Raw genomic sequence first — 17,646 nt, forward strand, 5'->3', positions numbered from 1 at the left:
AAACATCTATACCCCAGAACGTCCAACAACCATTCCTGTCCCTGTTCTAACCATGTCTCCGTAATGCACATAACAGCATCGTCCCAAGTACCAATCCACGCTCCAAGTTCACCTAACTTAATTCCGGATGCTCCTTGCATTGAAGTAGACACACTTCAACCCACCTTCCTATCTGCCGATACACTCCTGCGACCTTGATACCCTCCTCAGTACCTCACTACTCTCAACACTGGCTTCTAGCTCGTTTTCCCCCGACAAATTAGTTTAAACCCCCCCTGAAGAGCCCAGGATATTGGTGCCCCTCTGGTTCAGGTGCAAACCGTCCTGTCTGTACAGGTCCCACCTTCCCCAGAATGTGCTCCAATTATCCACGTAACTGAAGCCCTCTCTCCTACACCATCCCTGAAGCCACATGTTCATCTGCACTCTCTCCCTGTCCCTCAACTCGCTAGCACGTGGCACCGGCAACAAACTAGAGATGACAACATGGTTTGTCCTGGCTCTCAGCTTCCACCCTAGCTCCCTAAATTCCTGTTTTAAATCCCCGTCCCTTCTCTTACCTATGTCGTTGGTACCGATGTGTACTACGACTTGGGATTGTTCCCCCTCCCCTTTAAGGATTCTGAAAACACGGTCCGAGACGTCACGGACCCTGGCACCCGGGAGGCAACATACCATCCGTGAGTCTCTTTCGTTGCCATAGAACCGTCTATCTGTCCCTCTAACTATCGAGTCCCCAATTACTATTGCTCTCCTGCTCTCCCTCCTTCCCTTCTGAGCCACAGGGACGGACTCTGTGCTGGAGATCCATTCACCATGGCTTACCCCTGGTGGGTTGTCCCCCTCAACAGTATCCAAAGCGATATACTTGTTCTTGAGGGGAATGAACACAGAGGATCCTTGCACAGGCTGCTTCCTCCCAGCCCCTCTCACCGTCACCCATCTATCTTGATTCTTCGGAGTAACTACATCCCTGAAGCTACTATCTATGACCACCTCTGCCTCCCGAATGATCCAATTTTCATCCAGCTCCAGTTCCCTAACGTGGTTTCTGAGGAGCTGGAGATGGGTGCACTTCCCACAGGTGAAATCAGCAGGGACACTGACGGCGTCCCTCACCTCAAACATTCTGCAGGAGGAACTGTTGTGATTGTTCTCCCTCCCCTTTAAGGATTCTGAAAACACGGTCCAAGATGTCATGGACCCTGGCACCTGGGAGGCAACATACCATCCGTGAGTCTCTTTCGTTGCCACAGAACCGTCTATCTGTCCCTCTAACTATCGAGTCCCTAATAACTATTGCTCTCCTGCTCTCCCTCCTTCCCTTCTGAGCCACAGAGGCAGACTCAGTGCTGGAGATCCATTCACCATGGCTTACTCCTGGTAGGTTGTCCCCCTCAACAGTATCCAAAGCATTATACTTGTTCTTGAGGGGAACGGCCACAGAGGATCCCTGCACAGGCTGCTTCCTCCCAGCTCCTGTAACCGTCACCCATCTATCTTGATTCTTCGGAGTAACTACATCCCTGAAGCTACGATCTATGACCACCTCTGCCTCCCGAATGATCCAAAATTCATCCAGCTCCAGTTCCCTAATGCGGTTTCTGAGGAGCTGGAGATGGGTGCACTTCCCACAGGTGAAATCAGCAGGGACACTGACGGCGTCCCTCACCTCAAACATTCTGCAGGAGGAACATTGCACTGCCTTCCCTGCCATCCCCTCTCGATAGCTTGCGGATAAAACAAAAAAAATAAAGAGCTCACCTGATATTCACTCAACCACTTAGGTTAGAGGAGGTGGAAGGGTGGGGGACACTACAAGTGTAGCGTCTCCGGCTTAGGAACCGCCCAACTTAAATACGGGTAAAAAATAAAACACTTAACCAGCAACCACTGCGCTCCACGCTATAACAGCAATCAGCTGTTATGGGCCCCGCAAACAATTTAAATCTTTACTACTTACCCAGCAGTCACTCTGTCCTCACTCCGACCGGATTCAACTGGAAACCCCCAACAGTAAATAGCTGAGCTAGTTTAGCACAATTAAAGTAAATCTTTTAACTTCAGGTATTATTTTCCAATCACAATCAAAAATTACTATTTCTAATTCTCTGTGCCTTGTACCATCCTTGGCTAAGGTGCGAGATGATCTTCTCTCATTGTAAAAAATCTTCTTCAAGAATTTGCATGAGAATGGGCAGCATGGTGAAGTGGTTTGTGCTGGTGCCTCACAGCGTTAAGGACCAAGGTTTGATCTCAGCCCTGGGTCACTGTCCGTGTGGAGTTTGCATTCTCCCCATGCCCGCGTGGGTCTCACCCCCTCAACCCAAAGACGTGCCTGGTAAGTGGATTGGTCATGCGGAATTGCCCCTTAATTGGAAAAAAAGAATTGTGTGTTCTAAATTTATTTTTTTTAAAGAATGCGCATGAGAGTACTTGTTCTCCATTTTCTTTCGCAGTTCCTCAGGATCAAGGATTACATAATGGATTCTGCAATGGCTGTAAGTCCAATATGCAATCTGCAATAAGGTACTTGAAGGATTGGGTATGTAGGTTTTTGGCAGGTTTGTGCACTCTCTCTGATGCCTCGACTTCGCCAGTGACATTTCTAACAGCCTCTCAACGTGTTTGATGTCTTCCTAGATGAGCCTGCCTCATTTTGGTTTGTCAGAATCCAGGGCTCCCACGAGTGGATCTCTTCAGTGATGTTTTGAGGACATTCCTAATACATTTCTGCTCTCTTCCTGAGAGCTTCCCACTGTGGCCAATTCTGAACACAGCATCTGCTTAGAAAGTGCCCCGTTAGGCACGTGAACATGTCCTAGCCAAGCAGAACTAGCTTTGAGTAGTTAGCACCTCAATGATGAGCATGTTGACTTGGGAGAGGATGCTGCTGTTGGATCGGGCTTGGAGGATTTTGCTGAGGCACTGATGGTGCTACTTCTCCAGTTTTGGGGTCCTGCTGTAGGTCGTCCAAGCCTCTGATGCATACAAGAGTGCAGCAATCACTGCTGCATGTGAAACCATGAACTTAGTCTCGGATTTAGGATACTGGTCCTCATACACAGTTGGTCAGACCACTGAAGCCTGAGCTAACATATTTTTATAATATTGTTCAGAGAAGCAGTCACCAATGACCTAGAGTTCAGTTTCTGAGTGAGTGAGCACAGTAGCATTATCTGCATACTGAGGAGCTATGACTGAGGTTAGAGTGGTTTTGGATTGAAGGTAGCACAGGTTAGAACAAAGAATAAAAGAATACAGCACAGGAACAGGCCCTTCGGCCCTCCAAACCTGTACCGGTCATGATACCAACCTTTGCCAAAACCCTCAGCACTTCCTTCTGCCGTATCCCACTATACCCATCCTATTCATGTGTTTGTCAAGATGCCTTTTGAATGCCGTTAATGTGCCTGCTTGCACAACCTCCCTTGCAACCTGTTCCAGGCACGCACCACCCTCTGCGTAAAAAACCTGCCTCACACATCTCCTTTAACCTTTGCCCCGAGGACTCAAACCTATGCCCCCTGGTGACTGGCCCCTCCTCCCTGGGAAAGAGTGCTTGACCATCCACTCTATCCAGGTCCCTCATAATCCTGTAGACCTCTATCAGGTCACCCCTCAACCTCCGTCTTTCTAATGAAAACAGTCTGAGTCTATTCAGCCCCTCCAGACCAGGCAACATCTTTGTTAACCTCCTCTGCACCCTCTCCAAAGACTCCACATCCTTCTGGTAGGTTAAACAGTTTCCCATCTGTTCTGTAATTATCTCCACGCCTGTGGGTAATTTGCTAGAGATGAAGTGCTGTATTTCAGTAAGGAAAATAGAAGAGGGTTGATGCAATCACAAAGACTTGTCTGACCCCACTTTTCACAGAGATAGGGATTATACTGGTTCCGTTGGTGATGATCATGGCATGTCATTATGGACTAGGTGATGCACTATCAATTGCACAAAGACTAAGGTTGGATACAACTGTGGCTTTATTGCAGTAAGATGTGTGGCCTCCCACAGCAGCTGGCGAAATGGCTGCTGAATAGAGGACACGCATATTTATGCAGCAGGCAGGGGCTACCAGCGAACCTGTAGTACAGGTCCTACCTTACATCACCTAATACAGATGTAACAGTGGTTTACCACAGTAGGCAGAGTAAGTTGATAAATTTCTGAGCTAAATTTGAGGTGTACCCATGAGCCTTCAAGGTTGACAGAGTTAAAGGCTTTTGTGACTGATAGTGGGGGCTATGCGGTGAGCTCGTCCACATGGTGGCTCCCACCAGGGTACTATGTTTTTCACCCTTATTGCCCGGTTTATGGGTGATTATTTGGGGGAAATTGTTGTAGTTTGATGGAATAAGACCTTTTTAAAAAGAAGGGAGAAAGAAAACGGGGAGTTATAGACGGGTTAGCCTGACATCGGCGGGGAACAAAATACTGGAGTCAATTATTAAGAATTAAATAACTGAGCATTTGGAAAGCAGGGACAGGATCAGTCCAAGTCAGCATGGATACACTAAAGGGAAATCATGCTTGACAAATCTTCTGTATTTTTTTGAGGATGTGACCAGTTGAGTGGATAAGGGTGAACCAGTGGATGTTGTGTCTCTGGACTTTCAAAAGGGTTTTGATAAGGTCCTGCACAAGAGATTAGTAAGCAACATTAAACGGTCCTGGTATTGGAGGTAATGTACTGACCTGGAAAGAGAACTGTTTGGCAGAAGGGAAGCAGAGAGTGGGAATAAACGGGTCCTTTTCAGAATGGCAGGCAGTTCAGACTACCCAGGGTACAGTCGAGGTGACGGAGTTGACTTCTTCCAGAATCTTCTTCTGCCGCCGCTTCAGGATGAACTTCCTCCCATTTGTCACTGGTGGGGTTCTTCAGCTACCCCTTACAGTCGAGGTGACCGAGTTGACTTCCCAGAATCCTCTTCTGCCACCTCTACTTTAATCCCATCAATTTCCCCAATACAATTTCCTGACTAATGATTTCCTTCAGCTCCTCCTTCATGGTAGATCCTCTGTCCCCTAGTATTTCCGGAAGGATATTTGCATCCTCCTTCGTGAAGAAATATCCCAAGTATTTGTTCAACTGGTCTGTCACCTCTTTGTTGCCCATTATGAACTCACCTGATTCTAACTGAAAGACTTTACCAGTCCTTTTTCTCTTCGCATATCTACAGAAGCTTTTGCAGTCCGTTTTTGCGTATTCTAAATTCCCCTTCTGAATTAAGCCCTTTATTCACCTCTGCTTAATTTTAAATTTCTCAGGCTTGCTACTTTTTCTGGCCTACTCTTTGGCTTTAACACCATCCCTGATTTCCCTAGTTAGCCATTGTTGAGCCATCTTCCCTGTCTTATTCTTGCGCCAGACAGGGATGTAAAATTGTTGACTTTCATCCATGTGCTCTTTAAATGTCTGCCATTGCCTATCCACCATCAACCCCTTAAGCATCTTTTCCCAGCTTATCCTAGTCAATGCACGTTTCATACCATCAAAGTTAGCTTTCTTTAAATTAGGGACCCTCGTCTCAGACATAACTGCGTCACTCTCCATCCCAATGAAGAATTCTAACATTTTATGGTGACTTCCCTAAAGGATCTCGCTCCAGAAAATTGCTAATTAATCCTCTCTCATTGCACAATACCACTGTTAAGTGTTGACATTTTTTGATACATGTGTTCACCTGTGCAGCGTTCCCATGGAGAGCGTCCGGACAAACGCCACAAGCTCAAACTACTTTCCGCTGCACAGAGGCACAATACAGGGATGCCCATTGTCCCCGCTGCTGATCACTCAACTCAGCCAGTGGCTATGGCACTCAGATGAGCGGAGGGACATTCAGAGAAGAGACAAGGATTACAGAGTTCCTCTCTTTGTGGATAGCTTACTGCTCTACATCTCGAACTTCCTAGCCAGCATGGGAAAGATAATGGGGGTAATGTATTGATGTGGATAGAGAACGGGTTAGCAGAAAGGAAGCAGAGAGTCGGAATAAATGGGTCCTTTTCAGAGTGGCAGGCAGTGCAGACTACCCACAGTAGTCATAAGGGAGTTCAGAGCCGTTTCAGGATACAAGCTAAACCGAGAGAAAAATCTTTCTGATAAGCCGCTAGGGGGGAGAAGCAGAGCTGGGAGCGCTGCCATTCAAACTGGCCCAGACCACAACTGCACCTGGCTCCACAAGTGGAACCTAGCTAGCCTGGTGGAGGATATGAAGGGGGACCTGCGAAGGTGGGACTTACTTTCTCCTTGGCGGGTGAGTGCAGACGATAAAGATGAACATCCTGCCAAGGTTCCTATTCATGCTCAGATTGCTTACAATCTTCCCCCCCCACGAGCTACAGGGAGGATATGGAGCAAGATTTTATACAGAGTACACTCCACCTCCTCGGGCACACCTGACCAGGACACGCATGAGTGGGATCTTCCCAGGGGTTGAAGGCAGTTGCGAGTGATGCCAGAGGGGTCCGGCTACCCCGTCCCAAATGTTCTGTTCCTGCCGAAAACTGGTCGGATTCAGGACCATGCTATTTGAAACCATGTCCAAGCTCACGGGGGTCAAGGTAGAGCTATGCCCATTGGTGGCAACCTTCAGAGTGTCAGACTGGCCACAACATTGAGGGGAAGGGGGCCGGCGACGACTCTGACTTAAGTGGAGATCGGCAGTGGCGCCTAGGACTGGCCTGCAAACCTGGCACAATTCCTGGAGATAAAAAAAATAAAATTTGTTATCAGGGAGTCAGAAGAAGTGTTCCACTCCAGGTAGAGGCAGTTCACCACCATCTTCAAAGACCTGTTCATGACCAGCAGCTTGGGATGGGGGGTTTACTAAAACCAAAAACAACAATTTGTTTGCACTACATTGTTGGACTGATGCCCGCGAGCTGATGGCTGTTGTGTTGTTCTGCAACTTTTTGAATAAAAATATATACTTTTAAAAAACAAATACCCCTAATCCTACGTGATATTATCTTTTGTATTAGTCATTTTTGAGGCACCTTATCAAATGCCTTCTCGAGGTCCAGCTATACTATATCTACAGGGTCCCCATTATTCAATTGACTTGTTACATCTTCGAGGAACTCTAGCAAATTAGTTAATCATGATTTGCCTTTCATAAAAGCATGCTGACTCTGATGGATTTCGTTTTGACTTTCCAAATGCCCTGTTATTACTTCCTTGACAATGGATTCTTACAATTTCCCAACGACAGATGTTAAACTAACTGGTCTACAGTTTCCTACGTTCTGCCTCATAGAACATAGAACGATACAGCGCAGTACAGGCCCTTCGGCCCTCGATGTTGCACCGACATGGAAAAAATCTAAAGGCCATCTAACCTACAATATGCCCTTATCATCCATATGCTTATCCAATAAATTTTTAAATGCCCTCAATGTTGGCATGTTCACTACTGTTGCAGGTAGGGCATTCCACGGCCTCACCACTCTTTGCGTAAAAAACCCACCTCTGACCTCTGTCCTATATCTATTACCCCTCAATTTAAGGCTATGTCCCGTCGTGCTAGCCACCTCCATCCGCGGGAGAAGGCTCTCGCTGTCCACCCTATCTAACCCTCTGATCATTTTGTATGCCTCTATTAAGTCACCTCTTAACCTTCTTCTCTCTAACGAAAACAACCTCAAGTCCATCAGCCTTTCCTCATAAGATTTTCCCTCCATACCAGGCAACATCCTGGTAAATCTCCTCTGCACCCGTTCCAAAGTTTCCACGTCCTCCTATAATGAGGCGACCAGAACTGTACGCAATACTCCAAATGCGGCCGTACTAGAGTTTTGTACAACTGCAACATGACCTCATGGCTCCGGAACTCAATCCCTCTACCAATAAAGGCCAACACACCAGAGGCCTTCTTCACAACCCTATCAACCTGGGTGGCAACTTTCAGGGATCTATGTACATGGACACCGAGATCCCTCTGCTCATCCACACTACCAAGAATTTTACCATTAGCCAAATATTCCGCATTTCTGTTATTCTTTCCAAAGTGAATCACCTCACACTTCTCCACATTAAACTCCATTTGCCACCTCTCAGCCCAGCTCTGCAGCTTATCTATGACCCTCTGTAACCTGCAACATCCTTCCGCACTGTCTACAACTCCACCGACTTTAGTGTCGTCTGCAAATTTACTCACCCATCCTTCTGCACCCTCCTCTAGGTCATTTATAAAAATGACAAACAGCAACGGCCCCAGAACAGATCCTTGTGGTACGCCACTCGTAACTGAACTCCATTCTGAACATTTCCTATCAACTACCACTCTCTGTCTTCTTTCAACTAGCCAATTTCTGATCCACATCTCTAAATCACCCTCAATCCCCAGCCTCCGTATTTTCTGCAATAGACGACCGTGGGGGAACCTTATCAAACGCTTTACTGAAATCCATATACACCACATCAACTGCTCTACCCTCGTCTACCTGTTCAGTCACCTTCTCAAAGAACTCGATAAGGTTTGTGAGGCATGACCTACCCTTCACAAAACCATGCTGACTGTCCCTAATCATATTATTCCTATCTAGATGATTATAAATCGTATCTTTTATAATCCTCTCCAAGACTTTACCCACCACAGACGTTAGGCTCACCGGCCTATAGTTACCGGGGTTATCTCTACTCCCCTTCTTGAACAAAGGGACCACATTTGCTATCCTCAACAAAGGGACCACATTTGCCTCCTTCCCTTTTTGAATGCACATGAACCTTTCCTGCATCCAGGGAATTTTGGAATATTATAACCAATAGCTCCATTATCTCCACTGGCACCTCCTTTAAGACTCTAGGATGTAGACCACCTTACTTATACACAATGCCGCTTGATGAACGATCAATTGCACAAAGACTTGAGTTGGATACAACTGAGGCTTTATTGCTCTAAGCTGTGTGGCCTCCCACAACAGCTGGTGGAACGGTTGCAGCATGGAGGACACACATATTTATACTCAGGGACTACCAACGTACCTGTAGTACAAGTCCTACCATACATCCTCTAATAGAGGTGCAACAGTGGTTTGCCACAATCACCCTTGTTAAAATTGAGTCCGGCGGAGGTGGTGGAGAACTATATACAACAGATGGTTTTTACATTTACAATATTCGATTGAGAGAAAAAAGAAGTGTCTTTTGAAGTCTAGTGGACCCGGTCCGGGGGCTTGATGTGCCGCTGGGAATGACGTAGTGGTGGCGGCAATGCCGTTGCTGGTCTGATGTCCGGTGACTCCGGGAGCGTGCCGGAATCCTCTTCATCCTCAGGCGTGGGCAGGGGGAGGCCGGATCGTCCTGGGGTGGTTGCTGCTGGGATCGCCGGGGGAGGGGAGGGTGGCGCTAGACCGGGGGTATGTGTGTGTGTGTGTGTGTGTGTGGGGAACCTGCTGGCGCCAGATCCCTGAGGGAGACAGTATCCTGGCGGCCGTCGGGGTATGCCACGTAGGCATACTGGGGGTTTGCACGGAGCAATTGCACCCTCTCCACCAACGAGTCCGCCTTGTGGAGTCGGATGTGCCTACGGAGCAGGACGGGTCCTGGAGCTGCGACACCCTGGATGTGGACTTCCTGGGGAAGGCAAAAAGACGTTCATGGGGTGTGTTATTTGTAGTGGTGCACAGTAGTGACCAAATGGAGTGTAGTGCATCAGGGAGGACCTCCTGCCAGCGGGAGGCCAGGAGGTTCCTGGACCATAGGGCCAGTTGGACGGCCCTCCATACAGTCCCGTTCTCGCTCTCTACCTGTCCGTTTCCCCGGGGGTTGTAGCTTGTCATTCTGCTGGAGGCGATACCCCTGCTGAGTAGGAACTGACGCAGCTGATCACTCATGAAGGAGGATCCCCTGTCACTGGATGTAGGTGGGAAAACTGAACAGTGCGAAGATCGTGTTGAGGGCTTTGATGACGGTGGCAGACGTCATGTCAGGGCATGGGATGGCGAAGGGGAATCTGGAGTACTCCTCGACCACACTGAGAAAATACGTGTTACGGTCAGTGGAGGGGAGGGGCCCTTTGAAATTCACGCTGAGGCGCTCAAAGGGGTGGGAGGCCTTCACCAGGTGCGCACGGTCCAGCCCGTAGAAGTGCAGCTTGCACTCCGCACAGACCTGGCAGTCCCTGGTGATTGTCCGTACTTCCTCGACGGAGTAGGGCAGATTGCGGGCCTTTATGAAATAGTACAACCGTGTGACTCCCAGGTGTCAAAGGCTGTCGTGCAGGGTTCGGAGTCGGTCTACTTGTGCGCTGGCACATGTACCTCGGGATAGGGCATCTGGGGGCTCATTGAGCATACCGGGGCGATACAAAATCTCGTAATTGTAGGTGGAGAGCTCGATCCTCCACCTCAAGATCTTATCATTCTTGATCTTGCCCCAATGTGTGTTATTGAACATGAAGGCTGCCGACCGTTGGTCAGTGAAGAGAGTGAAACTCCTGCCGGCCAGATAATGCCTCCAATGCCGCACAGCTTCAACGATAGCTTGGGCCTCTTTTTCGACGGATGAGTGCCGAATTTCTGAGATACGAAGGGTGCGGGAAAATAATGCCACGGGTCTGCCTGCTTGATTGAGCGTGGCGGATAGGTCAACGTCTGATGCGTCGCTCTCTACTTGAAACGGCAGTGTCTCGTCTACTGCGTGCATCCCTGCCTTGGCGATATATCGGCTCTGATACGGGCGAAGGCCTGTTGTGCCTCGGCCGACAGGGTAAAATGGGTTGACTGTATGAGTGGACGGGCCTTGTCCGCATAGTTTGGGACCCACTGAGCGTAGTATGAAAAGAACCCCAGGCAGCGTTTGAGGGCCTTGGGGCAGTGTGGGAGGGGGAGCTCCATGAGGAGGTGCATGCGGTCAGGATCGGGCCCCAGAACTCCGTTCTGGACCACATAGCCGAGGATGGCTAAGCGGGTCATGCTAAACACACACCTCCTTGTTGTAGGTGAGGTTTCGGAGAGTGGCGGTGGAGAAATTTGGCACGGTTGGTGTCGTGGTCCTGCTGATCATGGCCGCAGATGGTGACGTTGTCTAGGTACGGAAAGGTGGCCCACAAACCGTACCGGTTGACCATTTGGTCCATCTCCCTTTGGAAGACTGAGATCCCGTTGGTGACGCCGAAAGGAACCCTGAGGAAGTGATAGAGGCGACCGTCTGCCTCGAAGGCAGTGTATGGATGGTCCGATTTACGAATGGGGAGCTGGTGGTAGGCCGATTTGAGGTATACCGTTGAGAAGACCCGGTACTGTGCAATCTGATTGACCATATCAGATATGCGTGGGAGGGGGTACGCGTCGAGCTGCGTGTACCGATTGATGGTCTGGCTGTAGTCCACGACCATTCTGTGTTTCTCCCCAGTTTTAACTATTACCACTTGGGCTCTCCAGGGACTGTTGCTGGCCTCGATGATGCCTTCCCGAAGCAGCCGCTGGACCTCGGACCTGATGAAGGTCTTGTCCTGGGTGCTGTACCGTCTGTAGGGGCAGCAGGGTAGCATGGTGGTTAGCATAAATGCTTCACAGCTCCGGGGTCCCAGGTTCGATTCCCGGCTGGGTCACTGTCTGTGTGGAGTCTGCACGTCCTCCCCCTGTGTGCGTGGGTTTCCTCCGGGTGCTCCGGTTTCCTCCCTGTAGCCACCTAAGATGGACACTGGGCTAACAAGATGGAGAACTGCTAAGACTGCAGGGAAAAAGCAGTTTAGCCAAGACAAGCAGTCTGCAAAGACTGATTAGCATTTTGCAAGCAGCAAAACTAGTTTCTGGCCAGGTGGAAGATCTCAAACCAAAGGTGTTAATAGCAAAACGCTTTGCATATTAATGAGGCAATCCAGATCTGGGCACACACAATGGCAACATTTGGGTTTGAATACATACTTTAAGTGGATGTCCAGACAGAGCGGCACCAGAAGTATCCACCATAGAGACCGCCCCCTCCATCGAGGGGAGACCCTCACATTGGGGGAATTCAAAAGATATAGATTAGGATCTGATCCAATCGATACCTGAAGGTGAAAGCCCGCCCCAAAAAAGGCACGGACATTGGGGCCCTATAAAGATAGACCCCCACACATGGTCCAGTCTGCTGTTTTCGTGCTCCGGCTTTGACTTCGACCCAGAACTTCGACTTGTATCCTGACTCCAGCCGTTGAGCAACAGCCGCCGAACCGTAAGTGACAATACGACGCTCGCTACGCGAACCAGCCCCACTAGACCCCCAACGACCAGCACACTCTCTGAAGGTTACAGACCAAGATCGAAACGAAGGCCTCGCTCCCTGACCTTGCCTGTTCCTGTTCAGTTAAGTATTCTGATCGCTTAGTTTAGTTGTAGCTTAGTCCCTTAGCGTGTGCATGCGTATTTATTATATTTGTTATAATAAATACTAATCGTTTGGAACTTACTAATCGGTGTATCGTTTTATTACTTTGAACCTGACCTTGGAATATTTGTGAGGTGTCTAGATACGGCACCTGGCGACTCCCGAGCTGATAATACATACATAGAGCCTAGCAGTGTTAAGCACACGGCCGTTAAACGGAGGCGTGTTAATACACTCCAATAAACGCGAATTACACTCAAGTAAAACGTGCAACATCCCACAGTCCAAAGATGTGCGGGTTAGGTGGATTGGCCATGCTAAATTGCCCGTAGTGTCCTAAAAAGTAATGTTAAGGGGGGGTTGTTGGGTTACGGGTATAGGGTGGATACGTGGGTTTGAGTAGGGTGATCATGGCTCGGCACAACATTGAGGGCCGAAGGGCCTGTTCTGTGCTGTACTGTTCTATGTTCTATGCTCCTGGTGGCAACGGGTTTGCAATCTGAGGTTAGATTTGCAAAAAGGGAAGGCAGACGACCTTTAGGGTCACGAGGCCGCACACAGTGAGGGGTGGTAGGAACCGCCAAATTTCAGGGTTAGGCTCTGGAAGTTCCACAGGAAGCCCAGGCCGAGTAGTAGGGCAGCGCAGATGTTAGGGAGGGCGTAGAGGCTGAAGCCGCTGAATTCTATGCCCTGGACCGTGAGTGTGACCGTACAGTACACCCGGATCGCCACGGAATGGGATCCGGAGGCCAGAGAGATTCTTTGCTTGGCGGGGTGTACTGCGAGTGAGCAGCGCCTTACTGCATCCGGATGGATGAAGCTTTTGGTGCTCCCGGAGTCCAGCAGGCAAGAGGTCACGTGTCCGTTGATTTTAACGCTGGGCGATGCGGTGGCCAGGTTGTGCGGGAGAGACTTGTCGAAGGTCACTGAGGCGAGTCGTGGTCAGTCGTCGCTGGTGTCGGATGATGGGGAGCCCAGGAGGCACAGGCCCTGGAACGTTGGCGGTGCCCATGTGCCGTGGGGGAGACAAGATGGTGGCGCCTGAATATCTTGAGGACAAAATGGCTGTGCCCATGGGCTGCACGTGATGGGGGTTGAACAAGATGGCGGCGCCCATGGGCCGCACGTGTTGCTCGGAGGGGAAGATGGCGGCGCCCACTGACCGCACTTGGTCTAAGGGGGAGAAGATGGCGGCGCCCACTTGCCGCACTTTGTCGGAGGGGGAGAAGATGGCGGCGCCCACTGGCCACAGGTAGTCCGGGGAGGTGAAGATTGCGGCTCCCATTGTCCGGAAACGAGGGGGGTGTGGGCGATTGCGGCAACTGCACATGCCTGGCACACCGCAGCGAAGTGCCCCTTCTTACCGCAAGCCTTACAAAGGGCAGCGTGGGCCTGGCAGCGTTGGCGGGGGTGTTTCTGCTGGCCGCAAATGTAACATCGGGGACCCCCGGGGTTCGCTGGCTGGCGTATGGTGCAGGCGTATTGGCTGGGTAAGGCCCCCGCTGGGACGGCCGTTTGTGGGGTCCACGATGCGTAGGAGGGGTGGGCCGCGCGACTGGGGGTGTAGGCCTGAATGTTGCGTGAGGCAACTGTCATAGAGAGCACAAGTTTCTATGTCTCTGCTCGGTCGAGCATGGCCCCTTCTAATAGTCGCTGGCGTATGAGGTCCGACCCAATCCCCGTAACAAACGCATCCCGAATAAAGAGGTTTGAATGTTCAGTGGCCGTAACGGCCTGACAGTCACAGTCCCGGACGAGTGGGATTAGGGTCTCTCCAGAAGTCTTCTATGGACTCACCAGGGAGTTGAGAGCGAGTGGCGTGTACATGCCTGGCGAAGTGCGTGTTCGTCTTCTGAGCGTAATTCTCTTTGAGAGGTGTCATGGCTTCGGCGTAGTTTGGCGCGTTCTGGATTAGCAGAAAGACGCTGGAGCTCAACCTTGAGTACAGGATCTGTATCTTCTGAGCCTCCGAGACAGGGCTGGGCGCCGAGTTGATGTATGCCTCGAAACAAGCTAGCCAGTGTTGAAAGTCCTTTTTGGCATCGCTTGAATGCGGATCCAGCTGCAGGCAATCCGGTTAGATACGGAGGTCCATCTTTTGAAAATCTCAGAGCAATAAATTGATGCACGATCAATTGCACAAAGACTTTAGTTGGATACAACTGAGGCTTTATTGCTCTAAGATGTGTGGCCTCCCACAGCAGCTGGCAAAATTGCTGCAGCATGGAGGACACACATATTTATACTCAGGGACTACCAACGTACCTGTAGTACAGGTCCTACCATACATTCTCGAATCGAGGTGCAACAGTGGTTTACCACACCGCTATTAATAAAACCTCGGATACCATCTGCTTTATTAACTGCTCTCTTAACATGCCCGGTCACATTCAATATATACATATACACCGAGGTCCCTTTGTTCCTGCACATGCTTTAGAATTTACTATTTATTTTATACCGTCTCTCCATTCTTCCTGTCAAAATGAATCACCTAACACTTCTCTGCAATGAACCTCATCTACCACTTGTCAGCTCAATCCACCAATATGTTTATGTCCTTTTGATTATCCTCATCAGTTAACCAAGCTTCCAAACTTCTTATCATCTGCAAATTTCGAAATCATGCCCTGCACAGCACAGTTAAGTGTTATGGGTCAGGGTTTAGAAAACTCCAAAGTATATCATGGAGCTCACCTGCCCACAACTGTTTATTAATTTGGTTATGATGAGCACAACGGCCTGCCTTTCAGGTGTTATTCAACAGAGGCCTTAAGCACTTTTAATCAAAGTTTATTCTATGAATTTAATTAACATTTTCACAAACACACAGCAAGCATTTTTATCTACTATCAACATAAATACCCCACACAGTTACAGTACTTGATGTATAACCCTTAGTAAATAACCCCTTTAGCTGTTCCAATTTAATAACAAGATCCCATAAACCAGTAACTTTTTTCAAAGGTGTGGCCCAGCACATAGCATAGATGCTCGTTTTCTTTTCCAAAACAGCAGGTTTGAATTTCTTCCAGTAAACAGTTACTTCTTTTCAAGTTATCAAGCAGTTTGGAAACAGCTTTCAAAATGCAGATACAGGGAAAAAAAGCCTCTTTCAACCTGTGCAGAAAACCAGTTCAAACTCAAAGTAAAACCAACTCCCAGATCCACAGCCCAGCTCCACCACACAATGACATCACTGAAGCCATGTGATAAGGCAAACCCATTTCTTAAAGGGACACTCCCATGACACTAGGTCATTAATATGTTATAAATGTTAAATTCATAGAATAAACTTTGATTAAAAGTGCTTAATATGTTATCAGGAAAAGCAACACTGACCCTTGGGGAACTCCACTACAAGCTTTGCTCCAATTCCATTGGTGTTTGCTTTCTCTACGCCTTCCTTGCTTGTAGCACTCTTCCAGAGGTTTCACTCTGGGCGTGAAATCTCCAACGAGGATCAGTTTGTCACCTGATCTAGTGTACTTTCTAGCTAATCCTTACTTCTCTTACAGAAGGGCATCAGTCAACTGTGCTGTCCTTACTATCACCTTTACCAAGATCAGCTACTGATTAGGTGACTGAATCAAACCTAAAGCTTCCTGATTTGCAGTTTCTATTTCTGCACAAACTGTTCATTCTTGAACAGAAAAACAATAATATAAATTTAAATTACCTCTTCCTTCTCATGTTTTGCATGTTTTCGTTCAACTGCCACGTTTTTCTTTTTATTGTAGTTAAATCGAGCTTCTTCTTCTGCATTCATCATTTCTTTCTTCTTCTTGTCATATTCATTGGACAATTCCCCTGAATTGCTAACTTGTTCAAACAGTTGTGTTCTCTCCTTGGGTTTTTTCATTGCTATGTTCTCCACAGCACCCTACAATGTAATGCGAGCGTGTTAAAACTTGACTGTGGATAATTAGTGTTTAATAAAAATAACCAACAAAATGTTAGTGAAACAAATGCTTTCACCTGTAGTTTTTAGTGAAATATGTTGTTTGTTTGTTATTTACAGCACAGAATGAGGCCAATCGGCCCATCGTGTCTGCACCGGCTCCCAAAAGAACAACGTAGCTAGTCCCATTCCCCAGCCCTATCTCCGTAGTCCTCTAAATTAATCGCTTTCAAATATATATCCAGCTCTCTTTGAAACCTCCTATGGAATCTGCCTCAACTTCTCTCCCTTGCAGCCCATTCCAAACCCCAACTACTCTTAAGTAAAGAAGTTCCTCCGCACCTCACTCCTAGCTCTCTTGCTGCCCATCTTGATATTGTGACCCTTAGTCACTGACATACCATACATGGAAACAGAATATCCTCCTTGTCAAAATTGTTCATAAAATTTTGAACACCCCAATCAGGTCACCTCTTAAACTTCTCTGCTCCAAGGAAAACAAGCCCAATTTCTCCAACCTTTGCTTGAATCTAAAATTTCTCATTCCTGGTATAATTCTAGTAAATCTCCTCTGCAGTCTCTCCAGGGCTTTAACATCCTTCCTTAAATAAGGTGCCCAGAACTGAACACAATACTCAAATGTGGTCTGACCAATGATTTGTAGAGGTGTAGCATCACTTATTTCTTTTATACTCTTATGTTTCTATTCATAAATCTAAGGATGGTATAAAACTTCTTACCAACTGTTTCAACTTGCCTGGCCTCTTTCAGAGAATTCCGCATTTGAACCTCCCTCTTCTCCTGTACTCCCTCAAACTTGTACCATTGAGCCGATATTGTCTCCCCATGTTTCTTCTACCAAAATGCTTTATCTCCCATATCGCTGCATTGAAGTTCATAGCCAGGTGTCTGCCCATTTGTCCAGCGTCAATGTCCCTCTGAAGTCGCTCAGCGTCATTCTCAAAATTCACTATTCTCACTAGTTTAGAATCATCTGCAAATTTAGAGATTTTGCCCTCAACACCCACTTCTAAAACATTTATATGAATCAGAAAAAGCAAAAGTCCCAACGCTGAGCCCCAGGGAACACCACTTTCAACTCGTCCCCAGCTAGGGAGCGAGGGAGAATAGTGAATTTTGAGAATGACGCTGAGCTACTTCAGAGGGTCATTGACGCTGGTCAAATGGGCAGACACCTGGCTATGAACTTCAATGCGATATGGGAGGTAAAGCATTTTGGTAGAAGAAACATGGGGAGACAATATCGGCTCAATGGTACAAGTTTGAGGAGAGTACAGGAGAGGAGGGAGGTTCAAATGCAGAATTCTCTCAAGGAGGCCAGGCAAGTTGAAACAGTTGGAAAGAAGTTTAATAGCATCCTGTCTGAGAAATGCCCGTCTATACTTACCTTGTGTTTCATATCTCTTA

General features: G+C 48.1%; 1 protein-coding gene across 2 annotated transcripts in view; it reads right to left on the bottom strand.

Annotated features, from left to right (window-relative positions):
* LOC119955142 (structural maintenance of chromosomes protein 1B-like) overlaps positions 1–17,646 on the bottom strand; it is a 296,162-nt gene that overhangs the window by 241,045 nt on the left and 37,471 nt on the right. For both annotated transcript variants that reach the window (XM_038781060.1, XM_038781059.1), the window contains exon 4: positions 15,997–16,200. In XM_038781060.1, the coding sequence (XP_038636988.1) occupies positions 15,997–16,200 (204 nt within the window). The remainder of the gene's footprint in view (positions 1–15,996; positions 16,201–17,646) is intronic.

This window comes from Scyliorhinus canicula, chromosome 20 (assembly GCF_902713615.1).
Source record: "Scyliorhinus canicula chromosome 20, sScyCan1.1, whole genome shotgun sequence".
Lineage (NCBI taxonomy): Eukaryota > Metazoa > Chordata > Chondrichthyes > Carcharhiniformes > Scyliorhinidae > Scyliorhinus > Scyliorhinus canicula.